Source organism: Lemur catta, chromosome 19, assembly GCF_020740605.2.
Source record: "Lemur catta isolate mLemCat1 chromosome 19, mLemCat1.pri, whole genome shotgun sequence".
Classification (NCBI taxonomy): domain Eukaryota; kingdom Metazoa; phylum Chordata; class Mammalia; order Primates; family Lemuridae; genus Lemur; species Lemur catta.
In genome coordinates, this window is record NC_059146.1 from 4889777 (window position 1) to 4914573 (window position 24797).

Genomic DNA, 24797 nt, shown 5'->3' on the forward strand with positions numbered 1-24797 from the left:
CAAAAAAGGATCAAAACAATGAATAAACAACTATATTTCAACTGGTGTGACTAAAGGAGAGCACTAGAGCACAGCACAGCAAGGGAAACCACATGGAGCACACTCAGAGGATGGTCACATAGAGAAACACCTTGTCTCCACCACCCCACTCCCAGAATCAGCTAGGAACCAGGAAAGACTTCTCCCTGCGGGGATAAGAGAAACACGGGGTCCCCGGCAGCCCCTATCACCACTGCGGATACCTGCAGGCTTTGCTACCGGAGAATCCTGCAGTCCTCAGGGGCCCTGAGCCCAGCTCGGGGAGTTGCCTGGAGCTCCCATGGCTGTACTACTCCAGAGAAGGAGCTCACATTGTGTCTCACCACCCCATGGCGCGAGCTGCTGCTGCACTTTGCCATCTTGAAACCAGGGCCTCTGCTAGACTGCGTGATGCTCTGGGGGAGAGGAGCCACTGTGTCCCTTCATTCCTGAGGCTGTGCCTTCATTGCCCTGTGTTTGCACACAAGGTAGTATGCCATTCCCCTGCTGAGGTGCTGATGCTCTCCAGCCCCTGGCATCAAGCTGCCTGGGAGGCACTCAATTTCCCCCAACCCCGTGCTGCTGTGCCCCATTCCCAGGCTACTCAGAGCCTACGCCAGGTGAAACAGCTGCACCCCTGGCACCTGAACCAACCCACTGTCCTGCCGCCCAGAAATCTGAGCTTCTGCCCATTGGAGCAGCCATGTTCCCTGGCACCTGAGCATGCAGTTCCCAGCCCATCAGGGACCTGAAGCCCCAGCCCAGCAGAGTAGTTGTGCATTCCAACCCCCAAGGACATGGACCCATGGTCCAGCAGAGTAGCAGTGGCTCCTGGCACCCCAGCAACTCGGGACCCAGAACCTGGGCCCAGAAGAGCAGCACTCCCTGAAGACTCAGAGCCCCAGCCCAGCAGAACGGCCATATACCCCCAGGATCCCTGGCCAAAGCAGGAAACCAGGGCCCTGGCCCAGCAGACCAGCTGTGCCCCCGAGCACCTGAGATACAGTGGTACCTGGCCCCCAGGGAAATAGAACCTTGGCTGAGCTGTGCCACTCCACCCTCTGGACCAAACAGTCACAGCACCCTGCCTTCTGGGTCTGGACTAGGCCATTGGAGTCTGAGCTTTTGAGGCAGCCTGCCTCTCTGGGGAGTGGAGCCATCAGTGCACTGGTCCCTCCCTGCTGGAGCATAGGCCACAGCTGTACCCCACCATTCCTGGGTCCTTGGGGCTGCTGCACCTGGCCTCACAGAGCCTGGGTCACTGCTGTGTACCACCACCCCAGAGTTCAGAATCACCACTACATGGAACCCAAGTAGTTACTATGCCTAAGTAGTTACTGTGCCCTATTGGCTCCAGGACCCAAATTGCAGCTATATCCTGCTCCGCAGGGCCTGAACCTCTAGAATACCTCTTCTTCCCTAGAGTCATGCCACTGCTGTGCCCTCACCCCAGGATCAGAGTCACAGCTACATGCCCCCTGGACCGGAGGTACTGGGGAGTGCTTCAGGCTCACAGTCCCTGGCCTTACGGGACAGCTGTATCCACCCATCCTTCAGAGAATGAACCTGTGCCCACACCACAGGTGCCACAGTATTCAGCAACACTGAGCCGAGGACCCCAGCTCCATAGCCACTCCACGCACCTGTCCCTGGAACATAACAGCACTATGACGGCCCGTGAACCATGTCAGACCCAACACCAACAGTGATCCCTTCAGCTAAGTCTCCTTACTCTAGGAAAAAGGAGACTAGGAAAACCCTTGCCAACAAGAACACTACCTTATCCCACCACTACTGTTGCCAAAAACTCCTGCAGCCCAGGCCACTGAAGCACTTGTAGTTATTGCTAACACTGATCATAGCTGAAGAAGCTGCATGGAGACTACATTACTATTCCCACCTAGAACCAAAACCAATGAACTCTACCCCACCAACATGCTAGGAACCATCTGCACGTGAAAGTCTTTCCCTACAAAAGCCATTCTATAAACTGGGAAGAGCACAGCATACCAATTCCAGTTTGCTAGATAGTCATAACCTTCACACTGCTTGGAGCTTTCATTCTCCTTCAAAATTCTAGGAAATAGACATTTTCCCCAAAGAAATTGAATGTTCGCTAATAAGAGGCAGAATTGTGATTCACCCCCAGATATAGTTGACTTTGTACTCCATCACAATCAGGAGAGCCTAAAGTCACAGAAAACACAGACATTCAAGAAAGCATCAGTCTGGTAGTGAATGCTGGAAAGAAGTCAATAACGATGAAGAATGAGAAAAATGTCCTCATATTTAGTTGTCTGGGAGACTTTTCAATAAAAAAGTAAAGCCAGACTACACTAGATTAATAAGTAAGAAAATAATAAGGAAACAGGCATCAAGCATAGGATACTCTTTCAAGGAATCTGGCTACAAATGAAAAGACAGTACCATAAAGAGATCTGTTTCATTTCAGCTTGAATAGGATATTTCTGCCACCCATTATACACTGGGGAATAGTTCCATTTTGCAGAAAGCTGTAGGACAAACTGGTGAAGATCCCTCAACCATAACGATATTCCAGAGAAAGATTCTATATAAAATGTACCAGAGTTTGAGATGGGCATTTTCTACTCATTTCTTCTGTGAGTGAACTTTTTGGATTCAAACAAACAGATTTCTTATGGTCTACTTGTTCTGTTAATTTCGGAATACATTTTTCACTATGAAAGCCAGTGGGAAAGTACTATTCAGTTTCAGTGTTTTAAAAGTCACTTTTCTGGAACATATCAATCTAGTTAACTGACAATTTAATAACAAGCTCTCAGAAAGATGGCATATGTTTATATGTGCAATGATAAAATGAATTTTTTGTGTTTTAGCAATTAAACTTTTTTGCGTAAAGAGAATGGTGTTTATTTCTCTTGGTGCTCATAATGTTTTAATATGAACTTGCCATGTGTGGAGAAATTTTATATTTAAGATATGAGGTTTTGATCATGGGATTCCACTCAATAAGTTTAAATACAAAAGAATTCTCAGTCCAAAATTAAAATCTATTTAATATCTACCAGGCATAGTGGCTTGCACCTGTAATCCCAGCTACTCAAGAAGCTGAGGCAGGAGGACTACTTGAGGCCAGGAGTTCAAGACCAGCCTGGGCAACACAGCAAAATCCCATTTCTAAGAAAATTTTAAAAATTAGCCACACATGGTAGTGCACACCTGTAGTCCCAAGCTACTCAGGAGGCTGAGGTGGGAGACTAGCTTGAGACCAGGAGTGAGACCCTCATCTCTAAAAAAAACCAAAATCTGTTTAATATCTCAAAAATACTAGAAGCCTCTACCACAGTCAGAAAAATTTATACTTCAGTAGAATTTACAGCAAGGATGGGAAAACAGTGCATAGTTTAAAGTATACTTTATAGTTTTAAAAGCTATTTGATAAGCAGTTTTCAAATATCAATGTTTTATTTTGTTTAGCTCTTTTCCTTACGGTTTATGGTTATGTATCTGTTTGTATATCAAACGAAACACATAAGAAATTCTGGCTAGGGAGATGAACCAAAAATGGGTAGCCATTCTGTGTTATCTTTTACTAAACTGTAGTTGGCACATGGATAGAGTGTGCTCTGGGCCAATCTTTTTGATCCTTTCTACAAAAGAAGTTTGCTAACAATCATTTAGTTCTTTCCTTCTTTCTTTTTTCTCTCCCACTCCACCCCCAAGTCTGGGGTTTTTGGACAAAGCAAATCATTTCTTTGAGGGGGTGGACAGAAAACTCAAAACTCTTAAATTTGAATTCCTTATGGGGTTCCCGTCTCTTTTTAAAATTTCTGGCTGTGATTATTTTTACAAGATACAGCCCTTTAGAAAAGTAAAGTTTGTTGATCTTTCAAGAGTCCTGCATTGAACAATAAAAATTAATGTATGTTCTGTGATAGCATCATAAGGTTCTATCACTGAAACACAACATAAATTAACCTTATCATCAAGACTCTTCGTGCATTCCTACTTTTCTCGATTCACAATATGCATTAACCCTTGTTTCAACATACTTATGAATAAGGAATTCTATTAGGTAAACACACTTGTTAGTAATGTGTATCAGGACTGTGGAAAGAAAAGGAAGGAAGAGCTGGGTAAGTGAGTCATATCTATAATCTCAGCTACTTGGAAGGCTGAGACAGACGGATGGCATGAGCCCAGGAGTTGGAGGCTGCAGTGAGCTATGATTGTGCCGCTGCACTTCAGCCTGGCCAACAGAGTGAGATCTTATCTGAGGAAAGTAAAAAAGGAAAGAAAGAAAAGAAGAGAAGGAAAGAAGGAAGGAAGGAAGGGAGAAAGGGTGGAGGGAGGGAGGGAGGGAGGGAGGGAGGAAAAAGGTGGGAGAGGGAGTGAGTGAGTGAGTAAGAAAGGAAGGAGAATTAGCTAAATGCCAGGATGGTGGAAAAGCAGCAACTTTGAGACTATGCTAAGGGTGAGGGGCCAGGCCTCAGCATGCCTGTCTGCTCAATTGTTCTTTCAGTGTAATAGTTCATTCATTAATTCAAGACTAATAAAAGAGTTTTCAGCCTCCAAAACCACATGTAGGACTTCTGGCATTGGTTATATGGAATTAGGATGATTTTATAAATAAAAAATCATACACTCTAGCATCAGAATGCTTGGATTCCAATTCCAGTCCTACCACCTATCATATATATGGCCTTGGGCAACTTAGTTAATTTTTCTCTGCTTCAGTTTCCTTATCTGAAAAATGCAATACTATCTCATTACTGTAAGAATGAAATCAGGTAACACATGTAGAAAAGAAGATCTAGCACCTTATAAGTACTCAATAAATGTTAATTCTTTTCACATTTCTTTTCCTTATGTTCCTTAAAACCCTCATATATAGTCACCTAATACACTAAAAAGTCATGGTTTTTTCTTTTCATGTTATGACCCTATAACTTTTTTCCTCCTAGGTTCATCCATATTCTTCTACTTCCAAAATTTTGCTCTATTTTAACTTGATAGTTTGATTTTGGCCCCTATACGCAGTGAAGAATTTAGGCTAAGAATCTCAGCACAGAAAAATTTTCCCATCCAGCAAAATGTACTAATATTTACTAGACACTAAAAGCAAATTATAAAAGAAAAACCTTATTTTTAAAAAGAGATATAAATTTTTGAAAGTTTCCAGAAATAAATTCTATTAACCAGAGTCAATATCTGTATTTAAATATTTCCATATCAATAAAATGATTTAATAGTTTTTTAAAAACAAAAAAGTAAAAAGCCACTTTCCTTTTCTATAGAAATCGAAACATTAGTTCTGTTGTTCTCTGACTTTTTTATTAAAAGAAAAAAAGCCACTTAAAACTTAAATTCTATTGCGACCATATTCTTCTAATACCAAAGACAAAGCTGGATGTGAAAAGAATGAGAAATAGAAAACTTAGGTATATAATACCTAATTAACACTTACAGGACTAGACAATTAGCAGACCACTCTGAGGGTGAGGACCAGGCTGGAGCATGCCTGGCTGCTCAATGTTTTTTCAGTAAAACAGCTTATTCATTAATTAAAAACTCATAAAAGAGCTTTCATCTACTGTAAGTAGAAGAGTGGAGGATGAAGGGGAAAAGGGGGAGAGGTGTAGAACAGAATGAAGAGGAGGTGGTCCAAACCAATATTGATAGTTCTAGATCAACTAAGAAACTGAAAGAATCATTCTCTGTATGCAAGAACTCGCCTAGAGCTCCCAAAGTTGAGTCTAAGAAAGTGGTAACTGCTGAGGCCTGAGGGCAGTGTGTACATTTGCCTTCCCTACTTCTTCAACAGTTGACAAATGTCCTCACTGCTTTTACCTAGATTCCATGTTGGCTAGGTTGGCCCACAATTCAGATTAGGCTTAAATAAACTTCTCACAGCCTGGGGCCACTGTCTGTCCTCGGTAAAGCAGCCAGGCTCACTTACCCATGCTCATCTTGATTGGCAGATGCTCTCTGCTGGCTGCCTCCACTAGATGTCTCCGAACTTCCATCACTGCCTCTTTGTGCTTGGTGTTCAGTAAGGCCTCCCACAGGGCTTTGGCGGAGGTGTCACTGCAGTAAAACCACAAAAAGAGCTTTAGAATAAATTTCTTCTGGATAATGGAAAGGGTTGAAAGCAAAATAATTTCTTAAACAACTTTTTTTGAGCACCAATGTAGTCTTTCCTACAGATAGACTCAAAGTATTAGAATTAAATAAAGAATGTTTTGGCACAAAACGTTGAGAAATTAAGGAGAAAATAAAATCGAGCCAAAAAAAGGGAGGAAAAGTACCATGAAAAGTATGGGAAAACTATACGATAAATTTTTTTTTTAAGATTTTTATACTTAAAAGCATGTTAGAATGCAATTCAGCATTGCTGGAATAACATAAATGTTATGTAAACCAAAATCAAATGTATGTCTCAAAATGATTTATCACTGATTATAAGCAGTATATCAATTTGAGATAATATACTTGTCTGAGAATCAGCAATGAGAATTCCTGTTCAAAATTACTCAATAGACTTCCTAATTAGTAGGCTTCCTACTGAATGGAAATCAGGAATTGTGCTAAGTAACCACAGCCTGAAGTATCCCACTCTGGGCCTTAGGTTGGGAGGATGGCACTTACTCCAGCCTTTACAATTAACCGTTGATACCAGCACCAAGCACCGCATTATGCACGGTCTCATCTGGGCTCACTCCCCCAATAGGCCTCTGTCTCACCCAACAAGTCATGTTCAAATTATAAATGAGTGCAGTGTTCTTTCCGGAAGATCTCTGCCATGTAGCCAAGTATACACATTTGTAGTGATGTTTAAAAACTGAATATAAAGAAACAAGGATGACTTCTGTCCCTTTTTAAGGACTTTTTCCTCCACTCAAAGCTCTACTAACCCTCCTACTATCCAGTCAGTAATAGTTTGAAAATGAATGCATTTTTTAAAAATTTAGTTTTAAAACTTCTATTAAGATATTAATTTCACTTTAATATTATACCTAATAAGATATATCTTTCAAGTTTAAATTTGATCTGGAATAAAGGAATGATGTCTTTTAGCATAATAATGTTTCATTAAATAGTGAATGTTTTTATTATCATCTATTTTCCCATAGTAAACTAACATCACTGCTCAACATACTCCACTTGTTTTAATCTGATCAAAACTGTCATCATTATAACTCTGCATCTCATATTCTTAAGTCTAATGTAAGTGAGCAGGTAAACTACATGCCGAGCCCTATATTTGGTTGAGATTACAGATAAAAGCAAGCATTCAATGATTTATAGCCTGGAAGAAGAGGCAGACATAGAAGCAAAGAAATTACCAAAACAAGTGTGATAAGAGCCATGATCGATCCTTGCATAGAGTTCTGTGCAAATCTCATCCTGTCTGGGAGGAGAAGGACTGAGGGAATGATTTCTACTAGAGATGATGAACAAGTTCAAAGATACATAAGCCCAAAAGCAGCCAAGGGAAGAAGTTAGAACTCAATCTGGGAAAGAGAGTAGTAAAGAAAGACTTCAAGGAAAATATAAAATCTTAGTCACCAAACAAGAGAAAGAAGGACATTTCAGAATGTGCAAAGTCCTGGGAACATGACACTAAGGACAATATTTGCTACATGCTAAAGTGTACAGGAGGGGCAATGGAAGAAGGACTGTGTGTTCCTTGCCAAGTTTGGTAGACTTCAACGTGTAGGTGACAGGAAGCCAAGAAGCATGTGATTGATTTCACACTCTGAGAAGAGCAGCATAGCTTAGCAGTTGTGGACAGTCTTTTTATCGTAATTCAAAAGCAGGTCTATTTGCAATGGGGCTTTTGGAAAGTTACTTAATTTCTGTAAAGCTCCACAGACAATGGAGAACCACTGAAGAATTCTGAGCAGAGGAGTTAGTTACACTCCCAGTTTCCCAAAGTTGCCATACAACTGTCCCCTACTTTTATTCTCAAAAGCAGCTCTCCTCAGACTACGGGGATTTGTCATACAGTCTCAACTCAACGCAGAACTTTCAGACTAGACCGTCACTACTGTCCTCTTTTCCATGAGCATATGTATTAATATCTCCTTAATACCGTGTGTCTCCGAGATCGCGCAGGTTAGGTAATGCTGCAGTTGCCCCAGCAGATTAGTGTAGTGCTTTGTGGACTCTGGAGTCAGGCAAATCTGGGTTCAAACTCCAACCATTCTCCCCCTCACCCACTCCAAGTACATGGCCCCCTAGATCGTCTTCCCCCACACTCCAAGCACAGGGACATCTTCCCTCCTTTTCTAGGAACACGCTTCCTACAAATATCCCCCTCTCTCTCCAGGTATCTGCTGAAATGTCACCTCACCAAAGAGGTCTCCCTTACTACCCAATATAAAAGAGTGACAACATCCATCCCAGTACCTTATCCTGGCACTCTCTGTCCCTCACTGATCTTTGCTGTTCTACATAATCCTTATACTATCTGACTTATTATATTTCCATGTTTATTTGTTTATTCTCTATCTCCCTCATAAAAGATGAAGTCCTTCTATGAAGGTAGGGACTTTCTTTGTTTTCCTCATTGCTAGTTCTCTGTTACCTAGAATAGCACCAGATCTGTGGCAGGTACATTCAATAAGTATTGAATAAATGATACTTGCTAGTTGTGTAACTTTGTGTACATAATTAATCTTCTCTTTTCCTCAATTTTCTCATCTATAGATATGGAAGTCCTGTATTAGCATCTGAGTTGAGTGTGGGAGTTAAGTCACTGCCTTTCTCTAATGTGCTCATAAAAGTTGATCTAATAGGCAAGATTTCATACTATTGAAGTTTCACATGAAATCAACTCCTGATATTGAATTGTATAAGTCAAGAAATGTTCATTGAAATCTACATCAATCCACACTATAATTGTAATAGTGGATTTTATGTAATTCTTTACTGTCTCCAAAATTTTCTCTTTTCCTACTGGGGAAATAGCAATACGAAAGGGCTATTACAACAGTGCCAGTATGATAGCTAGAAGGCAGAGCTGCAGAGTGGCAGGAGCATGAGTCCTGAACCAAACACCACAGGGTGCTGTTTGTGCCTCTTGCTGGCCCTATGTCCCTGGGAGAGTTACTTAACCTCTCTATACACGTTTTCTCCCCTGTTCAATGGGTATGGCAATAGTATATATTCAGTGGGTTTTTATGAGACTTGAATGAGCTAATATATCTAAAGCACTTAGAACAATGCTAGTATACAAGTGCTCAATAAACATAACAGTAGTAGCAGCACTAATAGTAATAAAAAAAATCAAAGGTCAGGATTTTCTCGTAAGACATAGAAGGAAGCCTGTTTTAGAACTACAGTAGTCCTTCCCACCTACTTACAAACACTTACGTATAACCACTGTCAGCAGCTTCATTTTCTAATATGAAAAGATCAACAATAGATCATATAGAATTCACACACCCTGTGATACACACTGAAAACTCCAATTCAAGCAATCCCTCTATATATGATAAGTTGATGTTAAGAATTTTTATTTGTAAGGAATAAAATAAGGAACTTTACTATACATTACTTAGAAACTAACAGCTATAGAGAGTTAAAGTTTTTCTTATGAAGGTTTTAAAGCAACGACTTCTGTCAGCTTCTTGACTCTTCAATTTAATTATAGTGAAATTCTGCAGGACACTTAAGACAACAATTGTTACTTTTACAAGGAGTTCAGATTCTGTAAATATTTCCAGACTGACTTATCAAATAGTTGTGCAACTCTTGGGTCAGAAGTGAACATGAGAAGTAATATTAAATTAATCATCTTTATATCTTCTATACCGAACCCAACACAGACAGATGAAAATCTATTTTTAGTTTTTGAAAGTACCCAAAGAAAATTTTATAATATGCCTGAGGAAAACACTACAGCTTCAAACAAATCAAACTGCTATTGGACTCTATTTATACCTAATCTAAACCCTTTGTGCTGTACTGTAAACCTACTTCATCTTGCTTAGTCTTTTCTCTTAAGTTCAGGAACAGCTGCTCAACATCTTTTTAATAATCAGGCCCACCCCAAAACAGTTTTTATCTTCCAGGGCTAAATTAAGGAAGATTTTTTTAAAGGCAAATAAAATATTAAAATATAGTTTCAATTACCACCACTACATTCTATTTCCAAAGTATTTCAGAATTTATAAAATGTTTTATATCACATTTGATTCTCACCTCCTGAGCTAAGCCATTAGCACTGACCCAATTTAAAGAGCCTCAGCAAAGCCCACTGACTTACTTAAGTGCCCTCAAAACCTGTAAACGGCAAAACCAGGACTCATATTGAGGTAACCGGCTTCTAAGCCCAGTAATCTTTCTTTCTACTATGCCATGCTATGTTTGTATTAGGCAAATCACCAAAGAGAATCAATTATGGAGAATGTCAATCATTTTCAACTTTTCATGTTGGTTTTCTTTTCTAATCCTTAACACCCTTTATTCCCCCTGTAAGTTCACACGTGGGCCTCATGTAGGATAGAATGGAATAGAGAGAAGAGTGAAGTGGATCCACGTTAACTCGTGAAGCAGGTAAAGCACACTCTCTCAGAATTTTACACACGTTTTGTTTTAAACATCATACTATTTCCCTGGTAGGTCAACATTAGCCATTGATAGTCACTTTGCTACACAAGGCTCACTTTACACTTTTATTCAACTTTCTTCTTGAAATGTTTCCCTCTAAGAAGACTTTTGCTGAATTTTTAATCATTATATATATATATATCAATCATTCCTATAATTTAAAAGGCAAAAAACTAAAGTCTAAATTGTTTAGAAGTGTTATTTCCAGTCCAGCTCTTATTTTATGTTGATTATGTCCTTGGGAAAGAGAGAAGGGGAAATAGCCCCTAGTTATTTTACCACTGATAAAACTGAGACAAAATGAAACCACTTGCCTGACATCTCATTATTAATTAAAAAAAAAAAAAAAAAAGAGGGTTAGAGCTCAGGTCCACCACTGGAGGTGCCAATGGGCAGCTCCTGTGACCTTGGGTAATTCAGTTAATCTCTCTGGTGCTTTATGTCCCTTATAGCTATTACTAATATTATTATGTTCATTTATTGAGAACTCACTATGTCACAGGCAACACGACTATTATCTCATTGAATAACAACCCTCCAGGATAAGTATCATTGACTCTACTCAGTGAAAAAGCTAATTCTTAAAGAGATGAAATAATTTGCCCAAATTACATAGCCAATAAATTAGAATTTGAGCCCAGGCCACTGTGAACTCCGAAATCCATCTATTAACCACAATGCTACACTATTCCATAAAATAAAAGGCTTATACTATAATGCCAGTTTCTGAGATTCCTTGAATCTCTAACAAGCTATATTTATAAGGTTTCCATTATGCCCTGGTGTTCCAAATTCACAAGTACAAATTTGATTAACTTTCCAAAGATCAGCAAAAGATGGGAGAATATCCCATGCTATTATTTCTTTTATTAAAACGCTTTTTCTTTTTCACAAGCCCAGGGATAATAATAAAAAGAATTAACAAAAAAATTCTCAACGGCTTGCAGAATATAAATTATACTATTTGCTACCTTTTACTCTGTCTTTAAAGTCATATTTTCCAAAGAGATAAACTTTAATTCATTGTAGCTACTGGCACACAATTTTATTTGTTACAATAGATTCCCTGAAACATACAATATAAAAGTAAAATATTTGTCTTATGAAAAGATCTACTATATTACTATGAAATGTAATTAATTTCTATATTGTCAGTAACTACACAAAATGCCAAATACATATTAAATGTGTGTCATTTTGATAAACTGATTATCTTGTATCCTTAAAAATAAAACTATTTTCACAAATTGTCATGTTTGAATAAGACTACAGACCGATGATATACATAATAATAATCTGCTAGACATAGCTTTTTAAAGTTTTTCAAGAGACATCTGTACATGAAAATATGGTCCTTTCAGTTCATTCCTGGCCCTTTATTCACCAGAATTACTCAACTCTGAATGAAATCTTAGAAGCTGCCTTGGTTTGGCATCTATAAAATGCCAAATGCAGTCTGTTAGAAACTAACAGGAAATATTCATCACCAAATAAAATATAAAGAAGACAGCATTAATTTTTAAAAGGTGGCTGAATCTTGAATCATGGTGCTACTTCCATCAAGTGGAAGGCATGCAATTAAGAGGCTGAGGATGAAATGTGAATGCATCCCATTATCTGGTGACTAAACACAGAGAAATAGTTCCTTCGTAGCATGCACAGGAAGTTAAGCTTAATCACGGGATTTGCAATAATAGTCACTGTATTCCAACAGAAATACAATGACAACAACAACAAAAAACCAAACAAACATTTTCAACTAATTTTAAACAGAGAACAAGCTGAGTCATAGCTTTTCACAGCAGGGAATAATGGCTTCCATGAGTGGTGAGGTTAATGAGCTCTGAAGGTAGGTTTGTTGATTAAATTATTCACAGAGGCTTCAATGGTCATCTTTCCTCTTGACTGCTTTTTAAAACAATTACCTCATCTTTAACAAATTTATCCATTAACCGTCATCTCAATAGAAGCAAAAGCAGCTAAACACAGAATATGTGACATAGACCCTTGGCACTGGAAAGTGGTCCTCTGTTCATTCTTTCTTTAAAAATATAAGCATTCCCTGTGGGCTGGGCATTCAAGGAGGTGCTGGAACCAGCTGTGAGCAGCTTCCCATGCCCTGCCCTCATGGAGCTGGACATCTAGCAGGGAAGCTAGAACTGAGCACGCTCCTGCAGCGTGACAAAAACAGATAATGGGAGCTCGGGAGAGTGTAACACCCAACCTAGGCTGGGCTTGGGGGTGAAGGTCAGAAGGTGGCTGAGGATCTGACAGTGAGACCTGGAAAATAAGCATGAAACACAGAGTAACAGCAGATCAGCATCATGGGCTGGGGTCCTGAGAAGAGAACTTGAGACTCTTTCAAAGAAATGAAAAAAGTAAGAATAAAGCATGAAGATCTAGTTTGACACTGCCCTAAGCATATGTCAAATGACTCAAGGCCTGGTAACCCACATTAGGGATATAGACTTTTTTCCAAGAGCAACTGAAGGGTCTTCAACAACAGACTGACCTGATCAGATCTGCATTATTAAAAGATCACTCAGGCCTCACTGCGCAGAATGTATCTGAGGACTGGGAAAAGGCTACTGCATAAGTCCAAGCAAGAATTAACGATGGCTTAGAATAGAGTGACCTCTCAAAGCTGTCAGATCATATCAATCCCTGGCTCAAAACCCTCTCATGCTTCCTACTACCATTAAACTAAAATCCCAGTTCCTTATTTTGGCCAACAGGTTTATACAATTTGATACATTCCCATGACTACAACTTCATCTTCTTCTTCTCAGTTTCTCCATTGGGCCTCAACCACACTGGCCTGATTTCAGGCCCCTAAATGGATCAATTGTGTTTTCAACTCAGGACACCTGTATTTTCTATTCCCTTTGCCTAGAACCCTCTTCCTCCAGATGTTGATTAATTAGGTCTTGTTCATTTCTTTATTCAACAAATATTTACTGAGCACCTGCTACCTGCCAGGACTGTGCTAGGTACAGCTCAAGGGTTCTCTCCTTGACCACTCTAGCTGATGTGGCACTCCCTATTCCAAATCCCACTTGTCCTATTTTATTTATAAAGTTACTAACCCAAATTATGTATTATTAAATAAAATTTATATTAATAAATTGGGAGTTGAAATGGCCACAGAACATTAAGAACAGCAGAATTCTGGCTTTATCAGAATGTCATATCCTAGGCCCATGGGGACGATATACTCAGGCCACCAACACAGTTCATTATTAGGGCTATATGCACTAGAGGTGAGGCACAGGCCTTCTCTCAGCAAGGTTACAAAGTCTAGTAGGAGAGAACAGACATTAAACTAGTAGTTGTAAGACAATACACTATGAGCTGATATAGGTAATAAAGGGTGCTATCTATGGAAGCAAAAAAGAAGGTGGCGGTGGGCAAGAGGAAAGAACAGCATGTAGGATGGCCAGAAGGTAGGATACCAGGGCACTGCGGACCTGAAAGAAGTTAAGTGCAGCTGCAGCCCAGGTTGTGAGCATGCAGGAGGGAAGGAATGGGGGCAGCAGGAAAGGACGGAGAGCATGAAGGCTGAAACAATAAGCAGAGGGCAGATCTAGAGAGGCTTTCCAAAACAAATTCAAAGTTTAAGTCTTTACCCAGATAACAATGGAGAAACACTGAAGGATTTTAACAGAGGAGGGTTAGAATCAGATTTACTGTTACTTGCACTTCTGAATAAATATACTTCCTGGCCAGTGAATAATCCATCCATTTCTTCCTACTGAAGTGTCTTATGTTGGGTTTGCTCATTTACTCAGCAAATCTTTGTTGAGTGTCTACTCTGCATCAAGTACTGTTCTTGGGGCTGGGGATATAGTAATGAACAAAACAAACATAAAACCACTGCCTTCATGCAATCCATGTTCTGGAGTTCATTTTCTGAACACGCACATGGAAATCATAAAGTAAGAAGAATTCAAATCTTACAAAGTTCCTTAGAAATCAACTCATCTACTTTTTTTTTTTACAGAGATGAAAACTATAACCGTGAGACATTGGGTACCTTGTTCAAGGTCATGAAGTTTTGGTTGAAAAGCCACTATACCACAATAAAGACTAGAAAACAAAAACTTCACAGAAGCTGCTCAAGGACACCAAAAAAACCCACATCAACAGAAACAGACTCTTGAGGTTTAGCAGATTGTTTTAATGAGTATTTCTATCTGTCACATTTGTTAAATAATGTTCCCACAATTGTCAAATACACTGTTGAAAAAGATAAGATAATTCGAAAATGTTAAACTCAAATATCACATTGGACTACATTTTGGGAAGAAGCAGAGTAGAATGGAAAAAACACAGACCCTGGTGCAGGTTGTACTTTGGGGATGTCATTTATATCCATCCCTCAGTTCTTATCTCTACTGTATACCTCTTACACTATAGAAAAGTGATTTTCAATGATTCATTCAACAAAAATAAAGCACCATACAAATTTTATTTGTATTGTTCTAACTGGGTAAAAGGGTGTCATTTTAAAAGCATGAACAAATGTATTATCTGTTATAAAGTTTTAATTAGCATACAATCTTGTCACGAGTTATATACTTTTGGTTTGGTCCCCCAAAATTTTTAAATTTTTGCATGTTCCTTCTGCATCACTCTATAGCTAACAAAAATCTAATGTGTGATTGGTTCCAGATTATAAATGGAATGGAATGTCTTTATCAGTGTATAAATCACAACCACGTGTTAAGAAAACAAGATCCAGGATAAATACGAGATTTATAAATGTTCAGAACTGTAAAAGAACAATCTCTAACTAATATTTAATCAAAGTTTCATCTACTTCCCAGGAGTACTCTAGTTTATCATTTCTGTCTTCATTACGATGCCTTCATTCAGCACTGCAACATGCCTGTGAAATCTTTAAAAACAGACCAGAACATAATAACATATAAACTGTTTAACCATCATATAAAATAACTGACGGTAATTGAGTTTCATCTCAGTACAGGTGAACAGTATTTTATTCCTATTCTCCATCAGCTCATTAGTGATAATACTATAAGCAACACAAATTTATTAATAATTTCCTCCTAGCAAACAGTAAAGCATAGGAAAGACTGTTTTTCATATGGATTCCTAGTGCATAAAGGGATTAACTCAATACGAAGATTTTAAATCACTAAGACAATTAGATTACTTAAAAAGCAAACATACATCCCTCTATGCACATTTTTCTCACCCTAAAGGATATACTTTGAGTTCCTATAGGTTACTTCCATGAACCAGTCCAGAGGCCAGCACTTGCTGCACTGGGGAACTCGACTCTAGGCTAAATTGATTACATCTGTGCGTTTTGGCTCAAATTCAAGCCATGGAAAGTTAAGAATTCGTGTGTCAAGAAACTCTGAGACACCTGGAAGCAAACATGTCTGCCTGCTTTAACCTTCTGCCACTCCACCCCACGAAGAAGGTGCATAACCTTACATACCACGATTATACAGTGACTCCAAAACCTTCTATCATGCTGGCAGGTGACATCCACGACATGCACACATATGTACGATGCTTCAAAGCCACTAATTTGGGAAAACTTGATTTGTCAAAAATTATTATAGTCTTGGTTTTATCTTCATTGGTTTTTGTTTGGGCTTTGGTTCAGCTGGAATATGAATTTCTATTGTTCCTATTATTTACTGTGTTAACTTCCATAGATTTTTGTTAGTGTTTTGTACCATCTCCCTTGATACCTAAGACATACAGAATAGTGTTGAGGTGTCAAGGAGAGAGGAACATACTCTGAGGGGAGAAGAAGATACAGCAGTTCTTTCTGTAGGAGGGACTGGGGGGTAGCATCTCTTTGCAGGCAGAAAAGAGAACTTACTTTGAAGTTGCAGGTGCCCAGCAAGCACACGATTTTTACTTACAGTAAGGATGAGGTAGAGTTGCTCATAAGCTAAAACATTCCCCTTAAAGTGTTTTCTATATTGTAAGATAAACAATCTTCTCTGTGTAGGAATGTTGTGTGACCACAGTAGAGGACCCCACTTGAGCAGTAAAACATAAGGAGCTCAGGGCAGAGCAAGACGGCCAAATAGAAACCTCCAATGATCGCCCTCCGCATGAACATCAAAATTAACAACCATGCACGCAAGCAAGCACCTTCAGAAAAACCAAAAACCAGGTGTGCAATCATACTATCTGGTTTTAACATTATGTCACGGAGGGAGGCACTGTCAAGGGCAGAAAAGACAATCTTGAGTTGCCTGTACAACCCCTCTGCCATCCCCCACAGCACTCTAAGTGGAGAGAGAATCTGTGTGTGTGTTGGGGGGGGGGGGGGAAACGGAGAGTCACGTGACTGTGGGACTTTGCATTGAAACTCAGGGCCGTCCTGACACAGGGGAACATAACACAGGACAGAATTCTGCTGGTGCCCACGGAGGGCGCATTTAGACCAGCCTGGTCAGAGGGAAATCCTCTACTCGGAAACCCAGGTCCTGGCTAGCCCCACCACCAGGTGACAGAAATCAGCCCCGGGCCTGGAATAAATTCATAAGGCAGCCAGGCCACAAAGGCTGCAGTCCTTGGGTAATTCCTGCGGTTGTGCTGGCTCACAGCCAGTGGACTTGGGGTGCAGGTGACCAGTGGGGCACCAGCGATGCAGACAAGCCAGTGCCTGTGTCACCCATCCCCCAGCTACAGGCAGTGCAGCTCAGGGAGTGTCTTCTCCCACTTGGGAAAAGGAAAGGGAGGAGTTCAGAGGACTTTGTTCTGCAGTTTGGGTACCAGCTCAGCCAGAGTAAAATAAAGGACCACGCACACTCCTAAAGCCCCTGAGCCCAGTCCTTACTTCCTGGAAGGCATTTCTGGACGCTCCCTGGCCCAGTAGGACACATGCTGCCCTGAAGGGAAGGACCCAGTCCTGGCAGGATTCACCACCTGCTGATTAAAGAGCCCTTGGGCTTTGAACAAACATCAAAGGTAGGCAGGCAGCAGTCACCAGGGGCTTTGGGTGAGACTGGGCTGGCTTCAGGTGTGACCTGGTGCTGGTGGTCCCGAGGGAGTGCCCATGCCACCCCCCCCATCTCCATCAACCCAGCACAGAAAGTGAGAGAAGAGAGCGAGAGATATGCCTGGTAAGCCAGGGAATCCTCCCATACCTTACCCTGGTCCACTCAGGTGGGAACACCAGGAGTCTGCAAGAGTGACGACACTACTGGGCTTGGGGCAGCCCCAGTGCTCATATGGCTGCACTGACTGAAGACTTAGACCACAGCACTCAATTCCCACTAAGACAGCTTTGCTAGAAGGGAACCTACCTGTGCCCTGTTGATCCCGCCACCCCACCACCAGCCATTTTTCCAGTGGGACACTGTTATTAGAAGGCAGAGGTTTAAAAAAGAAAAAAAAAGGAAAAGGGTACTCACAGGCAAGAAAAACAACAGATGTTAGAGAAAAGAAACTATAGCCAGACCTGTGGGACAATCTGAATGACTGGTCTATATAGCACAAAATTTAGAAGCACTCCCATAAAGGTTGTGATTGGTTAACTCACCGGGAGGTTAGATTTTTGGGACTGTTATGGCCGTTTACTTGGCGGTGAAGATCAACCTAATTAGCAACTGCAATCAATTACTGTACTTGTCATTCACAAGTAATGAGCTTTTCCATTCTTCCTTTTCCATTGTAGCTAACTTCAGAGGGTTCTGGGCTTTGTTTAAAGGAGCCATAATTTCCATTTAAATTATGAATCCCAAAGCCACTATGACCCAGAGTTCAGTCTTCTCACAACACAGAGACCACAAACCATTTTAGAGTTTTCAATATGAAAAAGATTCTGGGGGTTGAATGCACATTCCTTAACTAACAAATACCATGACAGAGGAGCACTATGTCAGCAATTATAGAAGAAGAATTTCTACCTCCGAACTTTCCTTTCTTAATATGCCTTTAAAAAAGAATAATGCCGAAAACTATATTTGTTAAACATAATTCTTTATTAAGAAATATAACTTAACATGTCTCTGGCACATTAAATTATTTAAATACTTCTTAGTAGACACTTTTATCCCTTCATTTTCAGAAAAGAACCCTGCATGATTTCATACCATTCACAAATGATTCATTAATTCTGTTTTTTAAACCTGTAACTGAGCCCAGATGATCTTTAAGAGAAGAAGTTAAATATAGCAAGCTGTGTGCTGAGAAGAGGTAGGCCTTTCTCCTACCCAGTTTGCAATGTTTACTTGAAAAGTACAAAAAATGTCATTTAGGCAGGGAGGCCCAGGCAGGGAAGAGGAGCTGCCCACAGCCTGTACCAACAGCAAGACCATAACGCTGCTGTATAAGAACATACCCTCTCATGCCCTAGCTCTCCACGGCAAAGTCAACGCTTAGCATAGTTACTTAACGTTGACATCCAAGATCAGGAATTCTATCGATAGGTAAATTTAAAATCAGTGTAGTACTTCTGATTCTGCTCTAAGAAAAATTACCTTTCTCCCTCTTGAAAATGCTATCCTTTCTTTACTCGTTGTATTTACTTGGTACTTGGAAACCAAGGAAAGAGGAGAAAAATTTACCACTATTTGAAGGTGATTCAACAATTTTCGACTTTGAGGGTCCAATTAATGACTTAATAGACACCATTACCAGGTTAATTAACAGTGTGAAAGTGAAGAAAAAAAATGACTCATCATTGTTTAGGTTGAAACTACTGCTGCACTTATATCTATTCCATTGCTCTAGAGTCCAGAAAAAAAAAATTCCCACCTCCAATATAGAAACAAGAAAATTGGACTTAAAATACTGATAAGGAAAACCCCCATCGATTACTTGGCACAGCGGCCACCTGAGAGCCCCATCCTTCAGGGAAGACCTGCATCAGCATAATACTAACCTAACACCTAACATCAGCATAACACTAAACCTATTACCTGGTGCATCAACATAATACTAACCTATTACCTGACACATCAACTAACCTATTACCTGGCGGGCATTAGGCACTTGACACCCCACCCCTCGGACCACCCCAACTTAATAAAAGTGGGAAAAATTGGGTAGACGGGGCTCAGAATTTGGTGGCGAGACCCCACTGAGCCCCCTGGCGAATAAACCTGGATTCTCCGACTCTCCTTGTGCCGCTTGGTTTGTCTTTGGGACAACCCGCTGTAACACTTGCTGTAACAATACTGTTTTTAATAATCCAGAATATCCACAATTTCTGAATTCCTTGGTTTATTTCTACATGCTGTGAAATTAAATAATCCAAACTTAAAGCTGTTGGAACTTTAAATTATTTTGAGCCTTGAGAGGAATGTGGCGTGTGGCCTGAGTCATATAGCATGCAACTACAACTTCTGCTTTTTACTACAAATGACTAGGAAAGACAAAATGGCACTAGGGATAAGCCTTCTTGGACCATTATCCCTCCTTATGTAATGTTAAAGTAATCTTCCTTGGCCTGTAGCAAACTGTAACCAACCAAACCACTATGACATATTCACTGACCTTGTATGGAAAAATGTTATAACCCTGCTAAACTTCTTTGTCGCCGTCTATATAAGTGAAACCTTAATTTCTCTCCACTTTGGAGAACTGATCTCATTCCACTGGAGTCTGTGTTTCTCAGATGGTCATGCTCAAGCTTTGCACTTGAATAAACTCTGTACTTAATATTTTCTGAATTTCATCATTCAGGGTTGACAATGCACTGCTGAATGTGTCAGAGAGTCAGCGTGATATAGCAGAAAAGTGTGCCTTGGAATTTAATAAGAAACTGTTTTTAAAAAGACTTGATTCAATCACTTAGGGAAAATTTGGCTTAGGGCAAGTTACTTAAGTCTCTTTCTCTAAACTTCTATAGAAGTCAAAAAAAGAATTTTGTAGAAGTGCTTTTAAAATTAAGTGTAATAAAGCATTTTAAAATACCTAGCACAATGCATGACATGTTACCTTCCTTCCGTCTCATTGACCTAGACAGTAAGGTGCATTTGGGAAAAAGTACACTTACAAAATATCCTATTCTTCAGGAATTTAATGGAAGAAATAAGATTTATATTTATGTATGTGTATGTATATATATACATATAATAGTATATAAAAATCAATCAACAATGCTAGACAATGACTTAAGTACCAAAATGAAGTAGATAAGGCTTTTTTGATGGATTTATGTCATAATTTTTATACTTGGCCTCAAATCTAATGTTAAGATTTATTCAACCACTTATTGGTTCTTTTATTCTATTCCCTAGCACCTTTTAAGAGTGGCAAGGCACCACTACTACCCTCAAGGAATTCACAGTCTGGTAGGTGAGACAGATAGATAACAATTAGAGTATAGTGTATGGGCATTTTAATAGAAATTTCAAAGGGAAGAATAGCTCATTGGGGATGGAAGACAATATAAAGGACAGAAGCCTTGTGGAGGTTCTAAAGTAAGAGACAGCAACTTTCTTTCCTAGGAATGAGAACCCGACCCTAAGCTGGGTTAAGAAAGAAGTAGTGTTTTTATTTAAATCTCATTTCTATTCATTTTTAATAGGAGATACATACACGCGATGGACAATTCAAAACACACATCCTGATATATGCAGTAAGACCTCTCCCTCCTTCCTCCATCCTCATTCATTTCACTAACTTCTCATCATGTCTCTCTGGTCACCCAGCCTTCCTCTACAGAGGCAGCTAACGTCATCAGTGACTTACACATTCTCCAGATACGTTTAATGCATCACCAGCAAATGGGAATATATAGTTTCCCTTTTTTTGCAAATAGTTTGCTAACCCAGTGACAGTGTTTTAAATATCCAACAATTACAGCGTAGAGATCCCCGTCGTCTAGTTTGGCTTCGCCCTCCCTGTCTTAATCGAGTAGCCTCACTCCACTCCCAGATCCTGCCTGGCAGCACCCATCACCACATATTTGTTCAACAAATACCTCTTGAGTGCCAGGTACTATTCTGGGCAACAGAGGCACAGCAGTGAATAAAACAGACAAATGTCCCTGCCGTCGTGGAACTCGCTAATGGAGAGTTCTCCCCATAGCTCTCTAGTAGAGGGAGAGACCAAAATACAGCATTAGTAAGTATTTTGGAAAGTGATGAGTGCTATGGAGGAAAAAAATGAAATAGGGAAGGGAAATATGAGGGGCTAAGATGAAGAGGAAAGGCCTCACTCAGAAGAAAGAAAGGAAATGTGGGGTGAATGTACATCTGCAGGAAGAAGGATCTAAATGGAGGGACCATCAAGAGCCAAAGCCCAGAGGCAGGAGCCTGCACTCCCTATTGGAAGAAGAGCAAGGAAGCTTGTGTGGCTGGGAAGGAGCAAGTACAGAGGAGAGAATAAGAGATGTGGTCAGAGAGGAACCGCGAAGCCAGATGGTTCAGTCTGGCAGGCCATTGTAAGGTCATTGGCTTTCCCTGGGGGACTAGGGGGGAGCAATTGGAAAAGTAGGCACTGGACCCAGCAGAACCAGCAGCAGCACAGGTGCAGGGTTAGGCCAGGAGCACCAAGCACAGATGCAGTAAATACCGGAGGGCATCAGATGAAGGTTGCTTAAGGACCTGAAAGAGGCTAGGAAGAGTGGAGCTGGGGCAGAGAATAAAAATCCACTTCAACAGGAGGAGAACCTAAGAATAGAAAAGATTCTGTCTCCTTTTTTTTTTTTTTAATCTTTTTTTTTTTTAAGAGACGGGGCCTCACTGTGTTGTCCAGGCTGCCAAGCTTGTCTGGAACTCCTGGCATCATGTGATTCTGCCACCTCAGCTTTCCAAGTTGCTGGAACTACAGGTGCACACCACTGTGCCAGGCATTTCTGCCTCTTTCCTGTGGAAAATATTCCACATAATCCAGGGACCAATGGACAGGGACTAGAAAGCCATTTTATAATGCATTTAAGTTCTCAGTTTCTCATTTGCATTGGCAGTAACTTCAATTGCTATAATTATAAACAGCCTTTTATAAAAAATTATATTAGCAATAAATTTTGATTATCAAATCTTTTATCATAGCTATAGAGACTTGCTTTTCAAAGATTATTCCATGGCAGGCACATGTGTTGCCAAGTACCCATCTGTTTTGCATTTCAGTACTAACTTTTTTATCCTCACTCTCATTTCATTGAAAAGTTTCTGGATGGTGTGGTCAGAGGTAGTAGAGTTTACTATTGTTTTGATAGACATATAGTATATGCTAGAAAAGCTGCGATTTATTTTGATTTCCCTTTTGCGGAGAAATTAATCAGCACAATTCCTTCAGTCTTCCAAGCAATTGGAAAAACTATCATTTTTCCCCAATTATTGCTTCAGACCTTTATTTGCCTATAATTTTCTCATCACCTACCTCTTCATCTTTTACAGCCTGACCTCCAGTGTCACTATTTCACGAAACCTTCTCTCACTAAAGTTTTCTTCTTTATTCAGATCTCTCTAGAACTCATCTTTGACATTTATGATGTTACTTTCATCTTCGGATGGCACTCAGAGCTCATACTCTATGATATCACTCACTCACAGTCTAACGAAAAGAAAAAAAAAAAAGACACCCAATGAAGATAAAGACCCGGGAGAGAAAAAACATGCAAACGAACATGGCCTAAGTGAGAGGCAGAGCTGAGTCACTGCAGGAGCTCAGTTAGGAAGGATTTTTAGTTTAAACCCAAGAAGAGCCTTAGAAGTCATTCAGGCCAATACCCTCATTTTATAGATGAAATAAATAACGAGGTATAGAAAATGTCAGGATGACTTTGGCTGCAAGTGATGAAAAAAAAAAAAGAGCAGCTCGGTTTGACTTAAACAATAAGGAAATGTATTCTCCCACATAATATGAGGTCCGAACACAGTGCATCCAGGACCGCGTAGCTGCTCCTCTGCAGATCCCTGGGCTACGCCATCTTCCACGTGTTAGTGTCAACTTCCGGATGTGAGCAAGACGGCTGCGGCAGTTTCAGGACTTACATCAGAGTCCTGGGAGTTGGGAAAGAAATGTAAAGGGAGAGGGAACATGTGTCTTTTTCTTGAGTCTCTTTCCAGAAGCAAAGAATCCTGACCAAGAAGCCCTGAGACTTTTCCTCTTGTCACTTGCCCATTTTTAAAGCATCACTGGCAAGGGAAACGGGATTCCAAGACTGGCTTGGTGTTAGCCTTAGACTAAGCCTGGGGCAGAATGCGTGCTGGGGGGTGAAGGTTAAATAAATTAGCCATAATCAAAACATGAGTTGCAGGTCTAAAAGAGATGTTTATTCTTACATTTGTCCTTCTACACTTCAGAGAATTTGCTTCTTTTTCTGTTCTCCAATGATGGACTCAACTCTTCGCTCTTTTTGCAAACTTTTCTGGGGAGCTTACTTGTTTTTGTAATTATCTTAGATTTCAGTGGAAGCAGCATAGGGTATTGGTAAGCATTCACTTTAGAGCCAGACTGCCCAGGTTCTATTTTCCTCTGAAGAACTATCCTCTGCCATGCCATAGGATCTTGGCATAATTCTTAGTCAGTATGAAGAGCTCCCAACCCCCAGTGGGCATAAGATAGGCACAAGGCCCAAGATAGGCTCATCTTACCATTTCCCCCTGGAATCTATATCTTTAAGCAGAATGACTCAAACAAAGAAAACAGTTAAAATCAGTCTATCTGAAGTCAAGGCCTTAAAAAATTCCTGAATTCCTGCTTCTTAGATCCCTAGAATTGTTTCGTTCTTTCCAAAATCTGATAAATAATCCTTCCTTAGATTCTTTTAGCTATCTAGTACCTAATACATTCTCTTTTTGCTGAAATTAGCCAAAATTGACTTATGTTGTTTGTGTAATCATTATTTTGAACAAATAGGACTCCCCAAATTAAATCACGAAGTAACTTTGTCTCTCATCTCTTTAAATCTATTCAACAGTCTAGCTCTTATCTGGCACCTAAGCACACGTAACATAGAAGTTAAGACAGTGGCTCTGAGGTCAAACATTCTGAACTCATCTCTTGCTCCACCTCCTACTAACTATGTTACTTAATGTCTTTTTGCTTCAGTTTCCTTACCTATAAAATGGGAGAATAACCTCATTAGGTTACTGTAAAACTTAAAATGACTTCCCAAATGTGAAATGCCTGGAAGTGTGCCTGGTGCATAGTAAGTCCTGAAAAAAGTGAACAGGGCAGATGGCAGTAGTAGTCCAATGAGACTGTCCCTCTTTGTTATAACCCATCAC

The 24797-nt window shown here is 40.1% G+C and overlaps 1 protein-coding gene across 1 annotated transcript in view; it reads right to left on the bottom strand.

Annotated features, from left to right (window-relative positions):
- SCFD2 (sec1 family domain containing 2) overlaps positions 1 to 24797 on the bottom strand; it is a 269076-nt gene that overhangs the window by 238569 nt on the left and 5710 nt on the right. The window contains exon 3 of the mRNA XM_045533014.1: positions 5960 to 6087. Coding sequence (XP_045388970.1) covers positions 5960 to 6087 — 128 coding nt within the window. The remainder of the gene's footprint in view (positions 1 to 5959; positions 6088 to 24797) is intronic.